The sequence below is a fragment of the Macrosteles quadrilineatus genome, unplaced genomic scaffold, assembly GCF_028750875.1.
Source record: "Macrosteles quadrilineatus isolate MER2022 unplaced genomic scaffold, UCM_ALF_1.0 Scaffold_1__1_contigs__length_201487025, whole genome shotgun sequence".
NCBI lineage: Eukaryota > Metazoa > Arthropoda > Insecta > Hemiptera > Cicadellidae > Macrosteles > Macrosteles quadrilineatus.
Genome location: NW_026542594.1, coordinates 144,579,668 through 144,600,728, shown reverse-complemented (window position 1 = coordinate 144,600,728; position 21,061 = coordinate 144,579,668). Strand labels below are relative to the sequence as shown.

At 39.2% G+C, this 21,061-nt stretch overlaps 1 protein-coding gene across 2 annotated transcripts in view; it reads right to left on the bottom strand.

Moving 5' to 3' along the window:
* Nucleotides 1–21,061, bottom strand: part of LOC128986349 (DNA-directed RNA polymerases I, II, and III subunit RPABC3) — a 101,740-nt gene that overhangs the window by 56,285 nt on the left and 24,394 nt on the right. For both annotated transcript variants that reach the window (XM_054406681.1, XM_054406690.1), the window contains exon 2: nt 17,887–17,970. In XM_054406681.1, coding sequence (XP_054262656.1) covers nt 17,887–17,970 — 84 coding nt within the window. The remainder of the gene's footprint in view (nt 1–17,886; nt 17,971–21,061) is intronic.

Below are 21,061 nucleotides of genomic sequence, written 5' to 3'. Positions count from 1 at the left end.
TATATTTCAACACAGTCCATAAAGCGAAGTCCAACAGGTTACCTCACTAGTTTGTGTTTAGACAATGTAACTCTATCACACGTCCATACATTATTAACAATACAATACAGTATCAGCATTACTTTTACTTTTTCAATGAAATGGCGATCATACAAAGTAGGTATTTTAAGCCAAGTATGAATGGATATGAGTGTAGGATGAGCATTAGGTTGTCAACTGTATGGTAAAGGAAATGTAGACTTTATTATGGTTATGGTAGTCGCTGTAGATCCATCTACATAATAGATACATAAACGTTACGCACAGCGATGTTACACAGCGATGCTGCTTGTTAAGACGATAATAAAAAAGAACAACAGAGTAATAAAAGTCAAATCACACGTTATATTCTGCGAGATATTTGGTGGAGTTAGATTGTTGTCTGTTCAGCAAGAGCAACAGGGACACAGCAATTCGGAGGGACCTTGGGACGAGGCTACAGCGATTACAGGTCCTGGTCCGTGGTCTGTCGTAGTCGTACTGTACATCATCAAACATCCATCATCCGACTATTGCATTGCCAACGTCTGACACAGTCACAACACTGTAAAGGCTTACACATAAAGATCTAACAAAACATGTTAAACAAAAGTGCAACGGCTAACTGTGAACCTACTGTTAATAGTTCATCGGTTTTTTAGTAAAACTATGGAGGAAAAACACAAAATATACTAAACATTACATTTATGTTAGTACAGTACTGTACATAACGAGGTTGTGGGTAGTAGATGTATAACGTGCGCCCTTCCTATATTTTTTTATTTAATCGATCTCACCCCCATATCCATAAGTTATCACCTCTTGGAGGATTCGTCCTTACTTGCAAAGAGATATGATGTGATTTACAACCATACAAACTTTAAAAAATTAAAATAAAAAAATATTTATTGCCTAAATACCGTTTATAATGATTGATCTTTGATTACGACAAAGACGGGGATCGAACCACTAATCTCTGATTCTAAAAAGGGATATATGTACATGATTGAATTTAAGAGTGCAGCCCTACAATCAATTTTAGGTCGTGATCATTACCGACAAAAAGGGGTGCAAAATATTATCTGTGTGCCTGGTACATGTTTGTGTTCACTATGCAGTATACTGTCAGTTTGTGGTGACTGATTATTAGAAAGGAGGGATGAAACTACTTATCTGTGTGCCAGGTACATGTTTGTGTTCACTATGCAGTATACTGTCAGTTTGTGGTGACTGATTATTAGAAAGGAGGGGTAAAACTGCTTATCTGTGTGCCAGGTACACGTTTGTGTTCACTATTCAGTATACTGTCAGTTTGTGGTGACTGATTATTAGAAAGGAGGGATGAAACTACTTATCAATGTGCCTGGTACATGTTTGTGTTCACTATGCAGTATACTGTCAGTTTGTGGTGACTGATTATTAGAAAGGAGGGATGAAACTACTTATCTGTGTGCCAGGTACATGTTTGTGTTCACTATGCAGTATACTGTCAGTTTGTGGTGACTAATTATTAGAAAGGAGGGATGAAACTACTTATCTGTGTGCCAGGTACATGTTTGTGTTCACTATGCAGTATACTGTCAGTTTGTGGTGACTGATTATTAGAAAGGAGGTTTGAAACTGCTTATCTGTGTGTCATGTGCATGTTTGTGTTCACTATGCAGTATACTGTCAGTTTGTGGTGACTGATTATTAGAAAGGAGGGATGAAACTGCTTTCTTTGTGTTATGTGCATGTTTGTGTTCACTATGCAGTATACTGTTAGTTTGTGGTGACTGATTATTAGAAAGGATGGATGAAACTGCTTTCTGTGGGCCATGTGCATGTTTGTGTTCACTATGCAGTATACTGTCAGTTTGTGGTGACTGATTATTAGAAAGGAGGGATGAAACTGCTTATCTGTGTGCCAGGCACATGCTTGTGTTCACGGTCTAGTCCACTGTCAGTTTGGGATGATATCCAATACAAAAACAAAGGGAGGTGTAACAACTAATATGGCGTGTGCCTGATACCTGCTTATGTCCATTGTGCAGAACCACTGTTAATTTGTGATGTCTGATAATTACAATAAAGAGATGTCTTACACACTCAACTTACCTGTGTGCCTGGTACATGATTGTGTCAACTGAGCATTACCACTGTCAATTTGTGTTGACTGATCATTACAACTAGAGGGGAGCAACTATTTACTTGTAAGCCTGGCACAAGTTTGTGGTCAATGTGCAGTACCTACCACTGTCAGTTTGTAGTACTGTAAATGTTTATTATAACTAAAAGAGGCCCAACGATAATTATGTGTGGCGTGTGCCTGTTCCTCGTACAAGTTTTACCGTGTGGGACCACTGCCATTTTGTGGTGACTGATCATTACAACAAAGGGAGGTGACAGAAAAAGAGGCAAATAGTTATGTGTGCGTGTGCCTGGTGCAAGCTTGTGTTCATGCTGCAGTGCCACTGTCAGTTTGTGGTGCCTGATCATAACAACATAGAGGGGTGCAACTACTTACTTGTGTGTCTAGTACAAGTTTGCGATCAGGGTACAGGACCACTGTCAGTATGTGGTGCCTGATCATAACAACATAGAGGGGTGCAACTACTTACTTGTATGTCTAGTACAAGTTTGCGATCAGGGTACAGGACCACTGTCAGTATGTGGTGCCTGATCATAACAACATAGAGGGGTGCAACTACTTACTTGTGTGTCTAGTACAAGTTTGCGATCAGGGTACAGGACCACTGTCAGTATATGGTGCCTGATCATAACAACATAGAGGGGTGCAACTACTTACTTGGGTGTCTAGTACAAGTTTGTGATCAGGGTACAGGACCACTGTCAGTATGTGGTGCCTGATCATAACAACATAGAGGGGTGCAACTGCTTACTTGGGTGTCTAGTACAAGTTTGCGATCAGGGTACAGGACCACTGTCAGTATGTGGTGACTGATCATTACAATAACGAGATGTCAACAACTTACTTGTGTCTAGTGCTAGTACATGATTGTGTCCACTTTGTATAACCACTGTCAGTTGATGGCGACTGATCTCATTACGACAAATCTGTGTGATTTATGCATGTTTGTGTTTACTGTGCAGTGCCACTGAGTTTTGAGTGTAGCTGTTGTAATGTTGCTTGTAACCTACCTACGCTGTTAAAATCGGTTATGACGTAGCTATTTTTGGATGCCAGTTTAAGTAAGTCAATACTTACTCTTTTAAAAGCTAAGTTAAAATGAAACTTACCATCTACAATGGCAAATATTTTATTTTCAAATTAAAATGTGTCTATTCAGTAACATTTTTTAATTGCAACCCAGTCGTCGAAACATTACGTCATCGATTGTCAAGCAATGATTATTGTAAGCTACATTTAAAGTCAGAGGATGGAATTGTGGCATATGATATTGATATATGATATAAATTGATATTGTATTATAATATCAATTAGATTAGAATGAATTATCGTATCAATTGATTAATATAACAAATAATGTTTTACAGTTTGCTTTGCATATCAAGTTTCATCAGGGCATTATTTACTTATGTCTGCCATTGCTTGAATAAAATCTCCATACATAATTCTTATACACCGGTAATCCATTAAAAAAGTCTAAGCCACTGTGCATAACAAATCAAGTTTGTGGAATGAGCCCACGCAATCACGAATCACATTATAGAAAGATAGTAATAATAGCCCAGTCAATGAATGCAATAAAACACCCTTTTTCGCAACAAAATGGTGGAAAGCTGGATTTTGTATATGTGATAGAACCACATGAGAGGTGTATTTTCCCAAAAGTCCCCACTTCTACCCCTTGAGCTTTCCCCCCCACCCCCCTCCAAACATAGAAATTGCAGTGTTTTACTTAATTGATCATAATTCGAATACTATGTAAGCTATCGAGCTGCAATTTGTTTTGTTTTATTTCTGATTAGTTTTCCTATAACTTTTATATTTACAACATTTTTCTAAAACCAATACTTAGGGAGATATAAAATTTAAACTTCGTTAAAAGCTTTGTTTCAGAGTGCAAAATTTTGTTTTTCTCTATGTATACTTTTAAATAGAAATAATACGCAAATATGGTTCGAACAAAAGTTTTAGCACGTTTTTCAAGGTTTACAAATATACTATTGGTTAGCCATCTAGGTGACCGGGTGAAGAGCTGGGCGTCGGCAAAGAGAGCGCGTGTGGGCTAGTTGAACACCTCTGCGCTGCGTCAACGCATCTAGCCCAGCCATTAAACGCACAAACTGTTTTTTTTTCGTAGCTAAATAGTGGAAAGCTGAGTTCGTTATATGTAATGGAACCACTTAAGACGTGTATTTTCAAAAAGTTCCCGATTTTCCCCCTTGAGCTTTCCCCCCCAACCCCTTCCAACCCCTTCCAAACCTGGAAATTACAGTCGTTCGCTTTACTGGATATAATTCAAATTCTATGCATGCCATCGTAGTGAAATTTGATTTGTATTATTTATAATAAGTTATATACAACCTTTGTACCAAAGGTTTTCTTATAAAACTATATCCAAAGAGATATAGCATTTTAACTTTTTTTGATAATGTTTATGTTTTAGAAAACACAATTTTGTTTTACACTCTATATATTTTTTTCCAAATAAAATACGCATTATGTGTCAGAAACAAAATTTTTGTATTTTTTCTTAAGGTTTATAAATATGTCAATTTGGTTAGTCATCAGAAATAACTGATGTAGTGTAGGCGTCGGCAAAGACAGCGCGCAGGCTTCTTAAAATATCCGCGCAGCGCAGCCCCGCCCGTCGATGAATAAGGACCGGCACTGCTAAGTTCTTAACTGTTTCATACAAATCCTAAGACTTCCTAATTTGTAGCCTAATTTACTACCAAAACAATCTGTTTCCAAGCTAAACCGTGACTAAATGAAGCATCTCGCTGTCAGTAAAAAGTGTTCGTCGACCCACTAATCCGTGATATAAACTGCGTTCTATTATTGATATGTCCCTCTCTCCACGCTTCCCAATAGCAAGGGTTAGCTTTTTGCTCTGCCATGAGTTGTAAGCCTGTGTTAAAATAATATCACGAACAACGTAGAAAACTGTCGGTAATATTTTTAAGCCATTTTTAATGATAATGAATACAAATTAAAACCAGTCAATGTTAAAACTAACTTTTTTTTATTAAGTCTATATAGAGAAGATTTTTAAAAACTTTATAAGCGCCTTCATCTTTATTAGTGATGTTAAACGTTTGCATAATGTCTACCACTAACCAATAAAGAACTATTATGCTGACTCATTTTTAAGATAACATGAAAACAATCAAATATTAGAGAACAGAACGTCACCAAGATTATGAAAAAAAAAACCAATTTGATTGACACCTCTTTACAATATGTTAAGAAAGGAAATTTTAATTTGCCTGTATGTATCCCGTAAATAGTCTTGCCTGCATGTATGGGGACACAAATACAGTTTTTTACTTACTTATTTATAACTTTTGGATATATGCCTTATTACGTTAAAATTGGAAAGTAAATAAAAGAAAAGACGTATAATAGCCTAAAACTTAAAACTTAAATTTGCACTTATAATGTTACTCACAATACTGTAAATATACATAAAAGATGGTAAGTGGTGGTGGATTTCGATTCGACACTGCAATCATCCTCAGACCCATAGGCGAATTGGGTCATCTTATCATTGGGTTCAGTATGTTTCTTACCCAGCTTTATGTAATGTAATATATGTATCCATGTATATTATTGTCAATAGGTGTAGCCGTTGACAGAAATAATTATTATTTATAATTATTTCAAATGAGAAACGAGTTAAGACTACCAATTTAAATTTAAGAAATGTACAAATGATTAGGTTTAATCTAAGTTAGTAGATTAGTTTCATTGGTGGTAGATAATGGAAAGCACATTGTAACATAAGGAAGAGCAAAGAGTATGTTTATAGTGATTTTCAAAGTGTTTATTAGGCCTAGTGTTCTATACCTCAATCTATCAAGCATCCGTTGGTCAAAGATGAAGAAATCAAGTATTACAAGTATTTATTTATTTATTTGTTTTATTTATTTGTTTACGGTATAACACCATTTTTACAGGGTTGACATAACAGGGTTGACATGCTGATCAGATACAATATTGAAAGATCCTAATTAAATTTTCTTCCCTTCTGCCTTTTCTCATGCTCTTTTACTGTTTTTTGTTATTTTGCAGGATTTATTGAAAGGCAGATAGGGACTAACATCACATGCTAATGGAACTTAAAACACTTAAAAAACTTAAAACTTATTGCAAATATAACAAGTAAGTAGGTAGAGATTAATTTACCTGAACCAAAACTGGTTATAAAAAGTAAATTATTGGGTTCCATCTAAATAATAATTGTTTTTGCAGTTAACGGTTAATCTTGGATACAGATTGTTTTGGATACAACCTTTGAGAACTAAGCGATGTCGGTGCTCACGACGCGACGCATCGACGGGTGGGGCTGGGCTACGCAGATGCTTTGAAGAAACCTGCACGCGCTCTCTTTGCCAACGCACCACACTACATTAGTTCGCTCAGACGACTAGGCCTAACCAAATATATATTTAAAACCGTAAGAAACGTACACAACATTTTTGTTAGAAACATTTTGCGCATTTTATTTGGAAAAAATATATAGAGGGTAAAACAAAAATTGTGTACTCTAAAACATAAACTTTATCAAAAAAAATTTTAAAATGCTATATCCCTTTGGATATAGTTTTATAAGAAAACCTTTAGTACAAAAATTGAAGATAAACTAATTACAAATAATACAAATAAAATTTCACTACGATGGCATGCGTAGAATTTGAATTATATCCAGTAAAGTGAACGACTGTAATTTCCAGGTTTGGAAGGGGTTGCGGGGAAAAGCTCAAGGGGGAAAATCGGGAACTTTTTGAAAAAACACGTTTTCCAATTTTAACGTAATAAGGCATATATCCAAAAGTTATAAATAAGTAAGTAAAAAACTGTATTTGTGTCCCCATACATGCAGGCAAGACTATTTACGGGATACATACAGGCAAATTAAAATTTCCTTTCTTAACATATTGTAAAGAGGTGTCAATCAAATTGGTTTTTTTTCATAATCTTGGTGACGTTCTGTTCTCTAATATTTGATTGTTTTCATGTTATCTTAAAAATGAGTCAGCATAATAGTTCTTTATTGGTTAGTGGTAGACATTATGCAAACGTTTAACATCACTAATAAAGATGAAGGCGCTTATAAAGTTTTTAAAAATCTTCTCTATATAGACTTAATAAAAAAAAGTTAGTTTTAACATTGACTGGTTTTAATTTGTATTCATTATCATTAAAAATGGCTTAAAAATATTACCGACAGTTTTCTACGTTGTTCGTGATATTATTTTAACACAGGCTTACAACTCATGGCAGAGCAAAAAGCTAACCCTTGCTATTGGGAAGCGTGGAGAGAGGGACATATCAATAATAGAACGCAGTTTATATCACGGATTAGTGGGTCGACGAACACTTTTTACTGACAGCGAGATGCTTCATTTAGTCACGGTTTAGCTTGGAAACAGATTGTTTTGGTAGTAAATTAGGCTACAAATTAGGAAGTCTTAGGATTTGTATGAAACAGTTAAGAACTTAGCAGTGCCGGTCCTTATTCATCGACGGGCGGGGCTGCGCTGCGCGGATATTTTAAGAAGCCTGCGCGCTGTCTTTGCCGACGCCTACACTACATCAGTTATTTCTGATGACTAACCAAATTGACATATTTATAAACCTTAAGAAAAAATACAAAAATTTTGTTTCTGACACATAATGCGTATTTTATTTGGAAAAAAATATATAGAGTGTAAAACAAAATTGTGTTTTCTAAAACATAAACATTATCAAAAAAAGTTAAAATGCTATATCTCTTTGGATATAGTTTTATAAGAAAACCTTTGGTACAAAGGTTGTATATAACTTATTATAAATAATACAAATCAAATTTCACTACGATGGCATGCATAGAATTTGAATTATATCCAGTAAAGCGAACGACTGTAATTTCCAGGTTTGGAAGGGGTTGGAAGGGGTTGGGGGGGAAAGCTCAAGGGGGAAAATCGGGAACTTTTTGAAAATACACGTCTTAAGTGGTTCCATTACATATAACGAACTCAGCTTTCCACTATTTAGCTACGAAAAAAAAACAGTTTGTGCGTTTAATGGCTGGGCTAGATGCGTTGACGCAGCGCAGAGGTGTTCAACTAGCCCACACGCGCTCTCTTTGCCGACGCCCAGCTCTTCACCCGGTCACCTAGATGGCTAACCAATAGTATATTTGTAAACCTTGAAAAACGTGCTAAAACTTTTGTTCGAACCATATTTGCGTATTATTTCTATTTAAAAGTATACATAGAGAAAAACAAAATTTTGCACTCTGAAACAAAGCTTTTAACGAAGTTTAAATTTTATATCTCCCTAAGTATTGGTTTTAGAAAAATGTTGTAAATACAAAAGTTGTAGGAAAACTAATCAGAAATAAAACAAAACAAATTGCAACTCGATAGCTTACATAGTATTCGAATTATGATCAATTAAGTAAAACACTGCAATTTCTATGATTGGAGGGGGGTGGGGGGGAAAGCTCAAGGGGTAGAAGTGGGGACTTTTGGGAAAATACACCTCTCATGTGGTTCTATCACATATAAAAAATCCAGCTTTCCACCATTTAGTTGCGATAAAAAACATTTATTGACTGGGCTATAAGCACGTTCTATTTCGCCCGTTAAATAATGTAAACAATGAATTGCCAGCTAGGAAATTCTTAGACAGAAGAAGCGTCCAACGTAAATAAGGGAAAATATTAAAAAATCGGAATTGGGATTCCAAACGTCGTCCATGATATGCTGTCGGTGAATGCGATGGGTTGTGGGAGGGGGTTATGACGTCAATATCATGATAACAGCTGTTGTAAGAGCTATCTGCTCTTGTCTACCTGGTACACAAATGTGCAAATGCCAATCCTAATTGACGCCTACAGTGAAGAGAGTATCACAAGTTACATTGCACAACAGGCTAGCGTTGCAAATAATCCCCTGTCGAATAGCGAAGTACAGACACAGTATGTGATATATAAAATTACGGTTCAACCATTTTCAAACAAAAAGTAAGGGCCATTAAAATATTATTAATAGGCCTACATATCAAACTCTTCTCAACTCGACGTTCTGTTCATTTCTAGTAACAGAATCAGTAAAAAATCTAACCGAAAAAAATTCTATTGGGAAGTACTTTTTTGCCTCAATAGTGAGATATCATAAAGTAAATAATGTTCAAGTGTGAAACTTACAGTAATGAGAGAGAAGACATTGTTAACACATCTGGCACCACACAAGATGTGTACATGACAGATACCACTGTGACACTATACCACTGTACCAGAGTACCACTATACCACTGTAGCAATGTAGCACTGTAGCAGGGTAAACAGTGGAGCGGGCCGCAATGCGCCGCGACGGTGGAGGGGGAACTGCCCTTAAACAACCTTGGCCATGATTAACCTTGACTTTGAAAGCTCCCCCCCTCGGAATTGCGTCATGCCCAACACCGCATCGATTGATGCGCGCGCATTCTGCCGCCCACCTCAATGAATCTTCACGAACCTAATCGCTCCTCAGCAAATCCTACTTGATTACCTTTAGGTGATAATGAAGAATGTAGGTATGGCTTAAGAGGAAAGTCCTAAAACCGCCCCAGTAGGGTTTCAGCCCTCTTCATTATCATTTATCAAGATCACACAGGATGGAGGACAGGAGCTGCATCGTGCAACTCCTCGCGTATCTGGTGACTGGTAGCCGGAAACTGTGTGCCACTGGATGCTAGGGGCTGTTGCGGAACACCTCTGTGCAACTCCTCCTCGCGTATCTGGTGACTGGTAGCCGCCCAGCTGGAGACTGTTTGCCACTGGATGCTAGGGGCTGTTTAGGAACACCTCTGTGCAACTCCTCCTCGCGTATCTGGTGACTGGTAGCCGCCCAGCTGGAGACTGTTTGCCACTGGATGCTAGGGGCTGTTTAGGAACACCTCTGTGCAACTCCTCCTCGCGTATCTGGTGACTGGTAGCCGCCCAGCTGGAGATGTTTGCCACTGGATGCTAGGGGCTGTTGAGGAACACCTCTGTGCAACTCCTCCTCGCGTATCTGGTGACTGGTAGCCGCCCAGCTGGAGACTGTTTGCCACTGGATGCTAGGGGCTGTTGAGGAACACCTCTGTGCAACTCCTCCTCGCGTATCTGGTGACTGGTAGCCGCCCAGCTGGAAACTGTGTGCCACTGGATGCTAGGGGCTGTTGAGGAACACCTCTGTGCAACTCCTCCTCGCGTATCTGGTGACTGGTAGCCGCCCAGCTGGAGACTGTTTGCCACTGGATGCTAGGGGCTGTTGAGGAACACCTCTGTGCAACTCCTCCTCGCGTATCTGGTGACTGGTAGCCGCCCAGCTGGAGACTGTTTGCCACTGGATGCTAGAGGCTGTTGAGGAACATCTCTGTGCAACTCCTCCTCGCGTATCTGGTGACTAATAGCCGCCTAGATCGAGACTGTTTGCCACTGGATGCTAGAGGCTGTTGAGGAACATCTCTGTGCAACTCCTCCTCGCGTATCTGGTGACTAATAGCCGCCCAGCTGGAGACTGTTTGCCACTGGATGCTAGGGGCTGTTTAAGAACATCTCTGTGCAACTCCTCCTCGCGTATCTGGTGACTAATAGCCGCCCAGCTCGAGACTGTTTGCCACTGGATGCTAGGGGCTGTTTAAGAACATCTCTGTGCAACTCCTCCTCGCGTATCTGGTGACTAATAGCCGCCCAGCTCGAGACTGTTTGCCACTGGATGCTAGGGGCTGTTTAAGAACATCTCTGTGCAACTCCTCCTCGCGTATCTGGTGACTAATAGCCGCCCAGCTGGAGACTGTTTGCCACTGGATGCTAGGGGCTGTTTAAGAACATCTCTGTGCAACTCCTCCTCGCGTATCTGGTGACTAATAGCCGCCCAGCTCGAGACTGTTTGCCACTGGATGCTAGAGGCTGTTAAGGAACAACTCTGTGCAGCTCCTCCTCGCGTATCTGGTGACCAATAGCCGCCCAGCTCGAGACTGTTTGCCACTGGATGCTAGAGGCTGTTGAGAAACAGCTCTGTGCAGCTCCTCCTCGCGTATCTGGTGACTGGTAGCCGGAGACTGTGTGCATCTGGATGCTAGGGGCTGTTGAGGAACATCTCACTCCTCCTCGCGTATCTTGTGACTGGTAGCCGGAGACTGTGTGCCACTGGATGCTAGAGGCTGTTGAGGAACACCTCTGTGCAACTCCTCCTCGCGTATTTGGTGACTGGTAGCCGCCCAGTTGGACACTGTTTGCCAATGGATGCTAGAGGCTGTTGAGGAACAGCTATGTGCAGCTCCTCCTCGTGTATCTGGTGATTGGTAGCCGCCCAGCTGGATACTCTCTACCACTGGATGCTAGTGGCTGTTGAGGAACATCTCACTCCTCCTCGCGTATCTGGTGACTGGTAGCCGCCCAGCTAGAGACTCTTTATCACTGGATGCTAGAGGCTGTTGAGGAACAGCTCTGTGCAACTCGTCCTCGTCTATCTGGTGACTGGTAGCTACCCAGCTGGAGACTGTGTGCCACTGGATGCTAGGGGCTGTTGAAGAACACCTCTGTGCAACTCCTACTCGCATATTTGGTGACTAGTAGCCGCCCAGCTGGAGACTGTTTGCCACTGGATGCTAGAGGCTGTTGAGGAACACCTCTGTGCAACTCCTCCTCGCATATCTGGTGACTGGTAGCCGCCCAGCTGGAGATGTTTGCCACTGGATGCTAGAGGCTGTTTAGGAACATCTCTGTGCAACTCCTCCTCGCGCATCTGGTGACTAATAGCCGCCTAGATCGAGACTGTTTGCCACTGGATGCTAGAGGCTGTTGAGGAACAGCTCTGTGCAGCTCCTCCTCGCGTATCTGGTGACTAATAGCCGCCCAGCTCGAGGCTGTTTGCCACTGGATGCTAGAGGCTGTTGAGGAACAGTTCTGTGCAGCTCCTCCTCGTGTATCTGGTGATTGGTAGCCGCCCAGCTGGATACTCTTTACCACTGGATGCTAGAGGCTGTTGAGGAACATCTCACTCCTCCTCGCGTATCTGGTGACTGGTAGCCGCCCAGCTAGAGAATCTTTACCACTGGATGCTAGAGGCTGTTGAGGAACAGCTCTGTGCAACTCCTCCTCGTCTATCTGGTGACTGGTAGCAGCCCAGCTGGAGACTCTTTTCCGCTGGATGCTAGAGGCTGTTGCGGAACAACTCTGTGGTACTTCTCCTCGCGTATCTGGTGACTGGTAGCCACTCAGCTGGAGACTATTTTCCACTGGATGCTAGAGGCTGTTGCGGAACAACTCTGTGGTACTTCTCCTCGCGTATCTGGTGACTGGTAGCCGCTCAGCTGGAGACTCTTTGCCACTGGATGCTAGAGGCTGTTGCGGAACAACTCTGTGGTACTTCTCCTCGCGTATCTGGTGACTGGTAGCCGCTCAGCTGGAGACTCTTTGCCACTGGATGCTAGAGGCTGTTGCGGAACAACTCTGTGGTACTTCTCCTCGCGTATCTGGTGACTGGTAGCCGCCCAGCTGGAGACTGTTTGCACTGGATGCTAGAGGCTGTTGCGGAACAACTCTGTGGTACTTCTCCTCGCGTATCTGGTGACTGGTAGCCGCTCAGCTGGAGACTCTTTGCCACTGGATGCTAGAGGCTGTTGAGGAACAACTCTGTGGTACTTCTCCTCGCGTATCTGGTGGCTGGTAGCCGCTCAGCTGGAGACTCTTTGCCACTGGATGCTAGAGGCTGTTGAGGAACAACTCTGTGGTACTTCTCCTCGCGTATCTGGTGACTGGTAGCCGCTCAGCTGGAGACTCTTTGCCACTGGATGCTAGAGGCTGTTGAGGAACAACTCTGTGGTACTTCTCCTCGCGTATCTGGTGATTGGTAGCCGCTCAGCTGGAGACTATTTTCCACTGGATGCTAGAGGCTGTTGAGGAACAACTCTGTGGTACTTCTCCTCGCGTATCTGGTGATTGGTAGCCGCTCAGCTGGAGACTATTTTCCACTGGATGCTAGAGGCTGTTGAGGAACAACTCTGTGGTACTTCTCCTCGCGTATCTGGTGATTGGTAGCCCCTCAGCTGGAGACTATTTGCCACTGGATGCTAGAGGCTGTTGAGGAACAACTCTGTGGTACTTCTCCTCGCGTATCTGGTGGCTGGTAGCCGGAGACTGTCACTGGATGCTATGGGCTACGGGCTACATTCTGTGCCTACACTATACATCCTTTTGTGTTCAAGACATTTAGAGAGGGGTGTTCTACTGAGTGGCACGAGTTCACAGCCTGGCTATATGATGAACTAAGCATACAGGATGTGTAGTGGCCACACTATACATCCACTTGTGTTCAAGACATTTAGAAATGGGTGTACTTCTTATTGAGTACAGTTCAATGTCTGGCTTTGTGAAAAACTAAACGTACAGAATGTGTAGTAACCACACTATACAGCCTGTTGTGTTCAAGACATTTAGAGAGGAATTTTCTAATAAGTAACAACAGTTCACGTCGACAGCCCGGCTATGTGAAGAGCTAAGTATACAGAATGTGTAATGTCTATACTATAGTATCTGGTGAATTGGTGCTCTAAATTTAAGTGGATGAGATCTGGATGGTTTTAGAGTATATAATGTTGATTTAAAGCGCTAAACATAGAGGGTTGTGATCTAAGTTGCCAAATTTACAGGTAGGCTAGGTGAGGGCAGCGACCAAGGTGGCAACCTTGGACCTAGGCCACGCCGAGGCCGTTCACTGCGCACCAATCACTGGGCTATCACGATTTTTGTGAGACATGAACATCACATAACTAATTAGTCTCCTAGTTTCTAGGTATATTGGCGCTAGGCAGTTTTATAAATTATGTGATATAAGATCATATAATAGTCACTGTCGCCCTGCTGTAGGCTATGTATACTATTAACACGTTGAGTATAGCGTGACACTCAACGCTGTGTAGTTACCACAGAACTCACGACAGACTTTGGGTAAGGTAATTTATGCAATGTAGGGTCAATGCACTCATTGACCTCACTGTCATGGAATGTAGGAATGATTAGTATTGATTTCTTAATTAATGTAACCATATATTTATATTTTGCTTACTTAATTAAACGTTGAGCCTATTTTATTTTGCTGTAACATTTATTTGTTGTAATCGATTCGCAATCAATTAGTTTACTTGGCACGTTTGTTGCAATGCAGGAGTTTTTAATCACTTGGAACTGTGATTTAAAATTGACGCATGACTTAATTCTTTTAAGTATTCTGTTATCAATCACGTATCTAACATTTATTTATTATTATTATATTTTATCACTCCCTTTGAAGCTCGAAAAAGCATGATAATAGGTCCGAATTAGTCGGTTTTTCGTTGCTGAAACCCCAAATTTAATTTTCCAATGTTGTTTAAATCCTGGACCCTGGCTTAAAATAACAATATAATTACCATACCAATTACACATATAATTGTTTAGACATCAAAACCAAAAGTAAGTAATGTCAATCTTAACAACCGGACAGTAGAGGTCACAGAAGGTTAACGCCCAACAACCCTAAATAAAAAGCCCTACTATACTATTTTAGGATGCTGAAAAAAATGCTTCATATGTGTACAACCATATTCGCAACCATATTCGCAACCATAGGTTTTAAGCCTAGAAGTAGTTAATTGATGCAGCCATATTCTTGCCCATTGCCCAAACACTACTCTGGAACAGCATCTGTCTCCTATAGTTTAATGTTTACATCACCAATTACTAATTTTACTCACACACCGTCCAGGATGTGTATAAGAGTGTTAAACATGCAGACAATTTTGCTTATGTGACCAAAAATAAAGATACGTCTATCACAGATACAACACTGTCTACTCTACAGATATTGCTGTATTAGAAACATATTTTAATAATTAGATAACCCCAATCCCAATCATAGAAAGAGAGACGAAGCCTGCGTCCATCTAAGTAGTAGATGGAATTAGATTAAAATTAGTTTAATCAGATTTGAATATTAATGCTATTCTCGAGATCGTAACACTACTGTGCTCGTGAAACTGTGCGGAAAAGAGTCAATCTTATTAAAAATGGTAATGGATATTTCCACCAGTCATGCTATTGTAAAGGCTTGGGCACCAATTTCATTTATCATTTAACGCTGCTATTGAATTTCCTTCGAGCTTGATTTATTTTGGAATTGTCATACAAGCAAAGATGCAGTTTTAATATACGTTACTGTACTTGTTAGCTTTCTCCTGATATGATTAAAATGCATGATGTATGAGAAGTACGATTAAGGTAACTAAATTTAACTAATCTAATGTATTCAGATTTATTCAAAAAGTAGCATGTACTTTACAATGAACTACGATACTTTACAAACAAATTATCTATTTTAACAAAATAAGTTGACCGTATTATTTGTATTAATGTTTCAACGCGTTGTGACGGTTATGGAAATGAAAATACAGTAACTGGTATTTATTATTATTAGCTCATTGAATTTCATTTGTTAACTGGGTGTAGTAGTGGACTTGAGATATTGCTGTTGTTAGAGTTGTTGAAGATTTATTGAAATCCATATTAAAATCCCAAAGTACCCATGTACTAAAAGTCACACCCCCATTAATCCATATACTTAAAATGTTCGTCATGACGAGAAATCTTTCATAAATTGCCGTTTAAGGCCGTAATTCCTTTCCAAAGGGAACTTTCCATAAACCTAATGTTTAAAATACCTCAGCTGTACTTATTTGTTTGCTATTATTTCGATTTAATACCTTATTAAAATCAGGTGTGATTATTTGTTTGTATTACGGTACTGGTATTCTGTTTTGTTTATTTAAGCTTAACTTAACCAATCAATAGTTTTATTATTATTTTATATTAATACTTTGAAGTCAAACGGAGTGAAGCCTGTGGGTAACAGCTAGTATGCTATAATTTGCATACACAATAATGTAGTTTAAACAAGTGATTTTAGCTTGAGTAAAATATTTCGGGTTATAGTACTCAATGAAATGAAAAAGCATTGACTGTGTTCATTGATCTTGCAAAGACATTTGATTCGATTAACAGAAATATACTTTGTTTTAAGGACTCCATTGGAATTAGTAGTATGGCTCTAAAATGGTTCAGTAGTTATTTTGATAAAAGTAAAGTAGCCAATTAGTTCCTATTGACAACAATTTCCTCGATGTACGTGAAATAGACTACGGAATTATCCAGGGCAGTAGGCTTAGACCATGCTTTTTTTATTTATATAAAATAATTTAGCTACACTTCCAAACACAGGAAAGCTCTTATCATTTGCCGAAGATACTACAGTTTTAAAGGTAATACTTGGGACGAAAGTTCAATGGAGCGCAAACTGATAGATATGTTCCCTATTCAAAAATGAGTCCCCTCTGGCCCTAATCCGCATATAGAAGTTTGGTTAGGTTAGGTTGGATTAGTTAAATATGGCCCCTGAATTTACGACCAGTGGCCGGGACCCCTACACTCCATTATAAGAGCCTGGGAGTGAAGAGTGATATTGGATAGGAATTAAATATGGGAACCCCATATTGAATTTTTAAAGACAAAACATAAGAAATTAGTTTATGTTAATAAAAATATATGCGGAATTATAAGATAAAAATCGTATACTATGCATTTGTCCAATATGAGATTATAGTACTGTACTGTATATGGAGGAGCTAGTAGTATTTAAAAGTCATTATTTGCCATACAACAATTTATTAATAAAAATCTTTTCAATTTGACAGCCGTTTCCCTACAATTTCATTATTTAAAAATCACTCAACAATTAGAAACATTTATACCGGCCGGTATATAAAACAATAGATTCCACAATCAACGGGACATGGGAATGTCGCAATGACGGTTATGTCGGTGTTGGTGTTGGTGTTTACATGGGAGGTTTAGTTGGCAACGCGCTTCAACTGCTGCACAAATAGCACGGCCTTGTCATGCACGATATTTGGAACTGAATTCATCCCAAGTGCGTCACAGCGAAAGTACTTTTTGTTTTAATGTCCCGCGAAATTAACAATTAAACAAAACTAAATTTTCACTAGTAATAATAATAGAGTGTTTAGAATGTTTTCTGATCGTAATTTCCGATTAATTAAGTTGGATATCTCTGGGGTTTTTGTTTTTGTTCTTAAGTATAACAAAAGAATAATGTAACATCATTGGTTTATCCCTTTAAAACCTGGATAAACCAATGATGCTTTGTACAAGATCGCGCCTCTCATCCTAACAATCATCTTCATCCATACTTGCCCTACCTTTGTATGGTCACCATTTCAACTAAAAGTACTTCAGTATCTCAAACTATGGGTAAAATAACATTTATTTGTAGCAAAATCACTGTACTGCTTTATTCTATGTGCGGGGAAAATATCACCGCGCAAAATATATGTGCGCACTAGTCACAACAAGAGCCAACATTATTATTGTTCTTACATGAATAAAAACGTATAATTTTTTAGTTGAGGTGAAACACAAAAAATCGGATGTATGATCGGTTTGTTAAAACTAATTATGTAAAGATCTTGAAACGTGTGCCATCCTGTAGAGGAATTGCGACAACTATTTACTAAAAAAAACATAGAGTTGTTGTACAAATCAAGCTCGTACTTCAGCACAGGAAGTAATTTAGGACACCTGTGCACATTTACAATTAATGGCAGTAGGTTTTGTTTCTATGAGACATTTAGTGCATAACAATTAACAGAGAGCAGTAAAGATCGCTTACCAAGCTCCATGGGATAGAGCCACGTGTTGACGTCCAATATCAGGTCCATCTTGAAGGACTCGCTCTCGCAATGCAGTCTGCTCACTGCAACAAACCTCAATGTTAGTGGTTGAACATTACGTGTATGTATTTATAACAGTTCGGAGGCTGTATGCATAAAGAGAGCGGTTCATTGTAAGTAATTGGATTTGTAAGAAAGGAAATCTAAGACACCAGCAAGACTTGTGAAAGATTTTGGCTTTGGAGGCCTGCGAGTATTAATGGTATTACGTTTTTAACTGCGAGTGTTACGTAATCACGAGTAACTGTGATTAGATAAATCGCAGTTAGTTGTTTATTCCTAGGAGGATAGGTTAACTCCCAGTTTTCAATGTAAGAAGAGTATTGAAAATGCCTCTGATGGTCAGTGGTCTCTAGATTTCGTGTATCTATCTACCTACACCAAGTAACCATTGTTGACTAGTAACACTGCAGAAGGAGAGGTTATGGGGGGGGGGGGTAGCAGCGTTGCTGATGCTCGGTGCCGGCGTGGCGCGGCGTGGCGGTGTGCTAGTGTGCTGCTCAGCTGCTCAGCGCTCAGCTGATAGCTCAGCCACTGTAGTGTTGAGGGTTGACCTGCGCGGCCACCGCCCTACCCTTACCCTACCTCCCACACCTCACTTCACTTTTACCCGGCTCGATCGCCAACACTACGACAATCATTCTGGTTGCTTGCTGTTTTCCAACTTTAAATATCTTATGGTTGGACTTTTCTACCTGACACACGCGAAATGCCTTATGACACGTTTAACTCTCCATTCATTAGAAGTGCGTTTGCTGTCGTTAGTCTCTTTTACTGTTACCAAGATGAACGACACCGATGTAATGCTTTATTACTATTTTACTCACGCTCTAATTGAAAAAATAACTACAAGATTAAACTTTTACAATCGCGATAGTTGTACCGTGTAATTAGGCACAATACATGACGTTTAAGTAAAAATCCTGTATTCTTAATGACACAATCGTATACGTAACACGTAAATGTTCTACATCTACAACAACGGCGATTTAATCTCCGTCGCATCTATTATTCCCTACCTGGTCAAGTTTTCCTGTCACCCTACAGGGTTCCTCTATATTGACCACCAGGGAAAGTGACGACGGACATCTTTGTGTTTAAAAATTTCAAATAATAATAAGTTCATACAATAAAAATAAGCGAAACTTGGGGGTAGTCTTTCCACCTGCAAACTCAACCATCCCATCTAGCTCATTGACAAACATAAATGAATTATTGGCTACTCATAGCTATTTCAAAGAATACCTGGAACTATAAAATGCTGCTATAGAGGTCATATTAATTAAAAACATACAAGGGTTATAACGTACGAATACAGTATACTAACTGATGCAAACTAAATCATGAATATCCTTACTTAATCGTATAGAATGAACAATCGCTATTCAAGAGTGAGTTTTCGCAAAATTACCATAAAATAGATACATTATGCAGCTAGCTGCTGGAGGGATGAAGACGCATATTGGGAGAAATAATAGTTTCCCGAAGGATAATCTTTACAAAAAAATTGCAATTACATTATGGGTGAATAGCTACAGTAAAGATTACGATGGAAGGCATATGTCTTCAAATAATGGTGTCTAGTATAGCTTTTCGTAGAGAAAGATCTCAACGAGACACTTACTCATCGAACATCTTTTTTACTAGATAGATATACAAACCGTTTAAGATTGGTACCGACCGACGGTTATAGCACAGTTAAAGGCAAATGATTTGCTCGGTTCAAAATTCAAATCTGTTTCCCTCCCACAGAAGTCTTGCGATCTAGCAACCAGCAACAATAATCAGCAACAAGCTTGTTCGATGAACATTTAGGATTGCAACAAGTGTCGAGGTACAACACGGTGAGGTAGGCCCTGTCCCTAATTGATACAAATGGGACACAACATTCTCCGATAAAGTAATTTTAAGGCGAGGCTGTGTATAGAATATAGGAAACAAGATGATATTATTGTGCATAGGAAGCACAGCATGAGTCACGGTTGCATAATCTAGTGTTATGCATGGTGCAGCATTGCACAACATGAGGCTCAGCTAGGCTTCATGGCTGCTGATAACGCTCTTTAGTCATGAGACTGTTTGCAGTTTATTTCTAATGAAAATATGAACTAATCTAATGAAAATATTGCATTAGTAAATATAACCTTTTCCACCATTCCTCTGGGTTAAGCAATAATTAATTCTTTGTCAATCGTCCTGTAACTTGACTCGCCAAGCTACGTTGACAAATTACGCTTGCAATGTATACCATTAGAACTTTTACTCTCGTAAACCAAATAGCATAGCATTGACCACAATCAAAATATAATACAACTTACTTTGACAGAAAATAACGTAAATACATATTTTTTTCTTCCTTAACTATATAATTATTTAAAAAAAATGTGGAAATCGAAGAACGATATTTTCTTTCAGATGAAACGATCATAATCTAATTCATAATGTGATGGGAAGTTGGTCACAATTCTTACCTCAAAGTCTGGCAAAAAAGATATCTCGACAGATTTAGGAGAGATAGTATTGGTAATTTCAAAAATAGATCAATCTCATTAGTTTAAAAAATGTATAAAAAATCGCAATATTATAAAATATTGTATTCAGAATAAGAAAAATCTAATTCGTACAAGTCAGCCATTTTATGATCCAGCGCACCTGCGAATGACGACGAAAAGGCAATTTTTAAAGGGCTTCGACCCTCTTGCGTTTAAATTATTTATTAAGTTCACTTTCAAAGATCCAGTTTTACTGACCAACTTTCTCTATAACGGTTTAAATATGGATTTTAACGTAAATGCTGATCCTTTAGTTGAATGTTAAACCACAATTAGATTCAAATTGTAAACCAAAACCAGACGAAACTTAATGGATTTTAAATAGGTTACTTTTTTATAATTGCAAACTGATTGAGTTAGGTATATACCTCTTCAGTCGTCATGTCGTATCTATAGGTAGATCTTTGAAAATTGAGAGGGTATTTTATTATTATTTTTACCTTGGAATCAACTTTTGAACCCCATTAAAATGTGCCATTTGCGCATGGGTGTCCTCGTTTCTCCATATACCAATGAATTCTTAACTTGGTTTTTGGTGTTGATGATATGGAATAGTTATTTT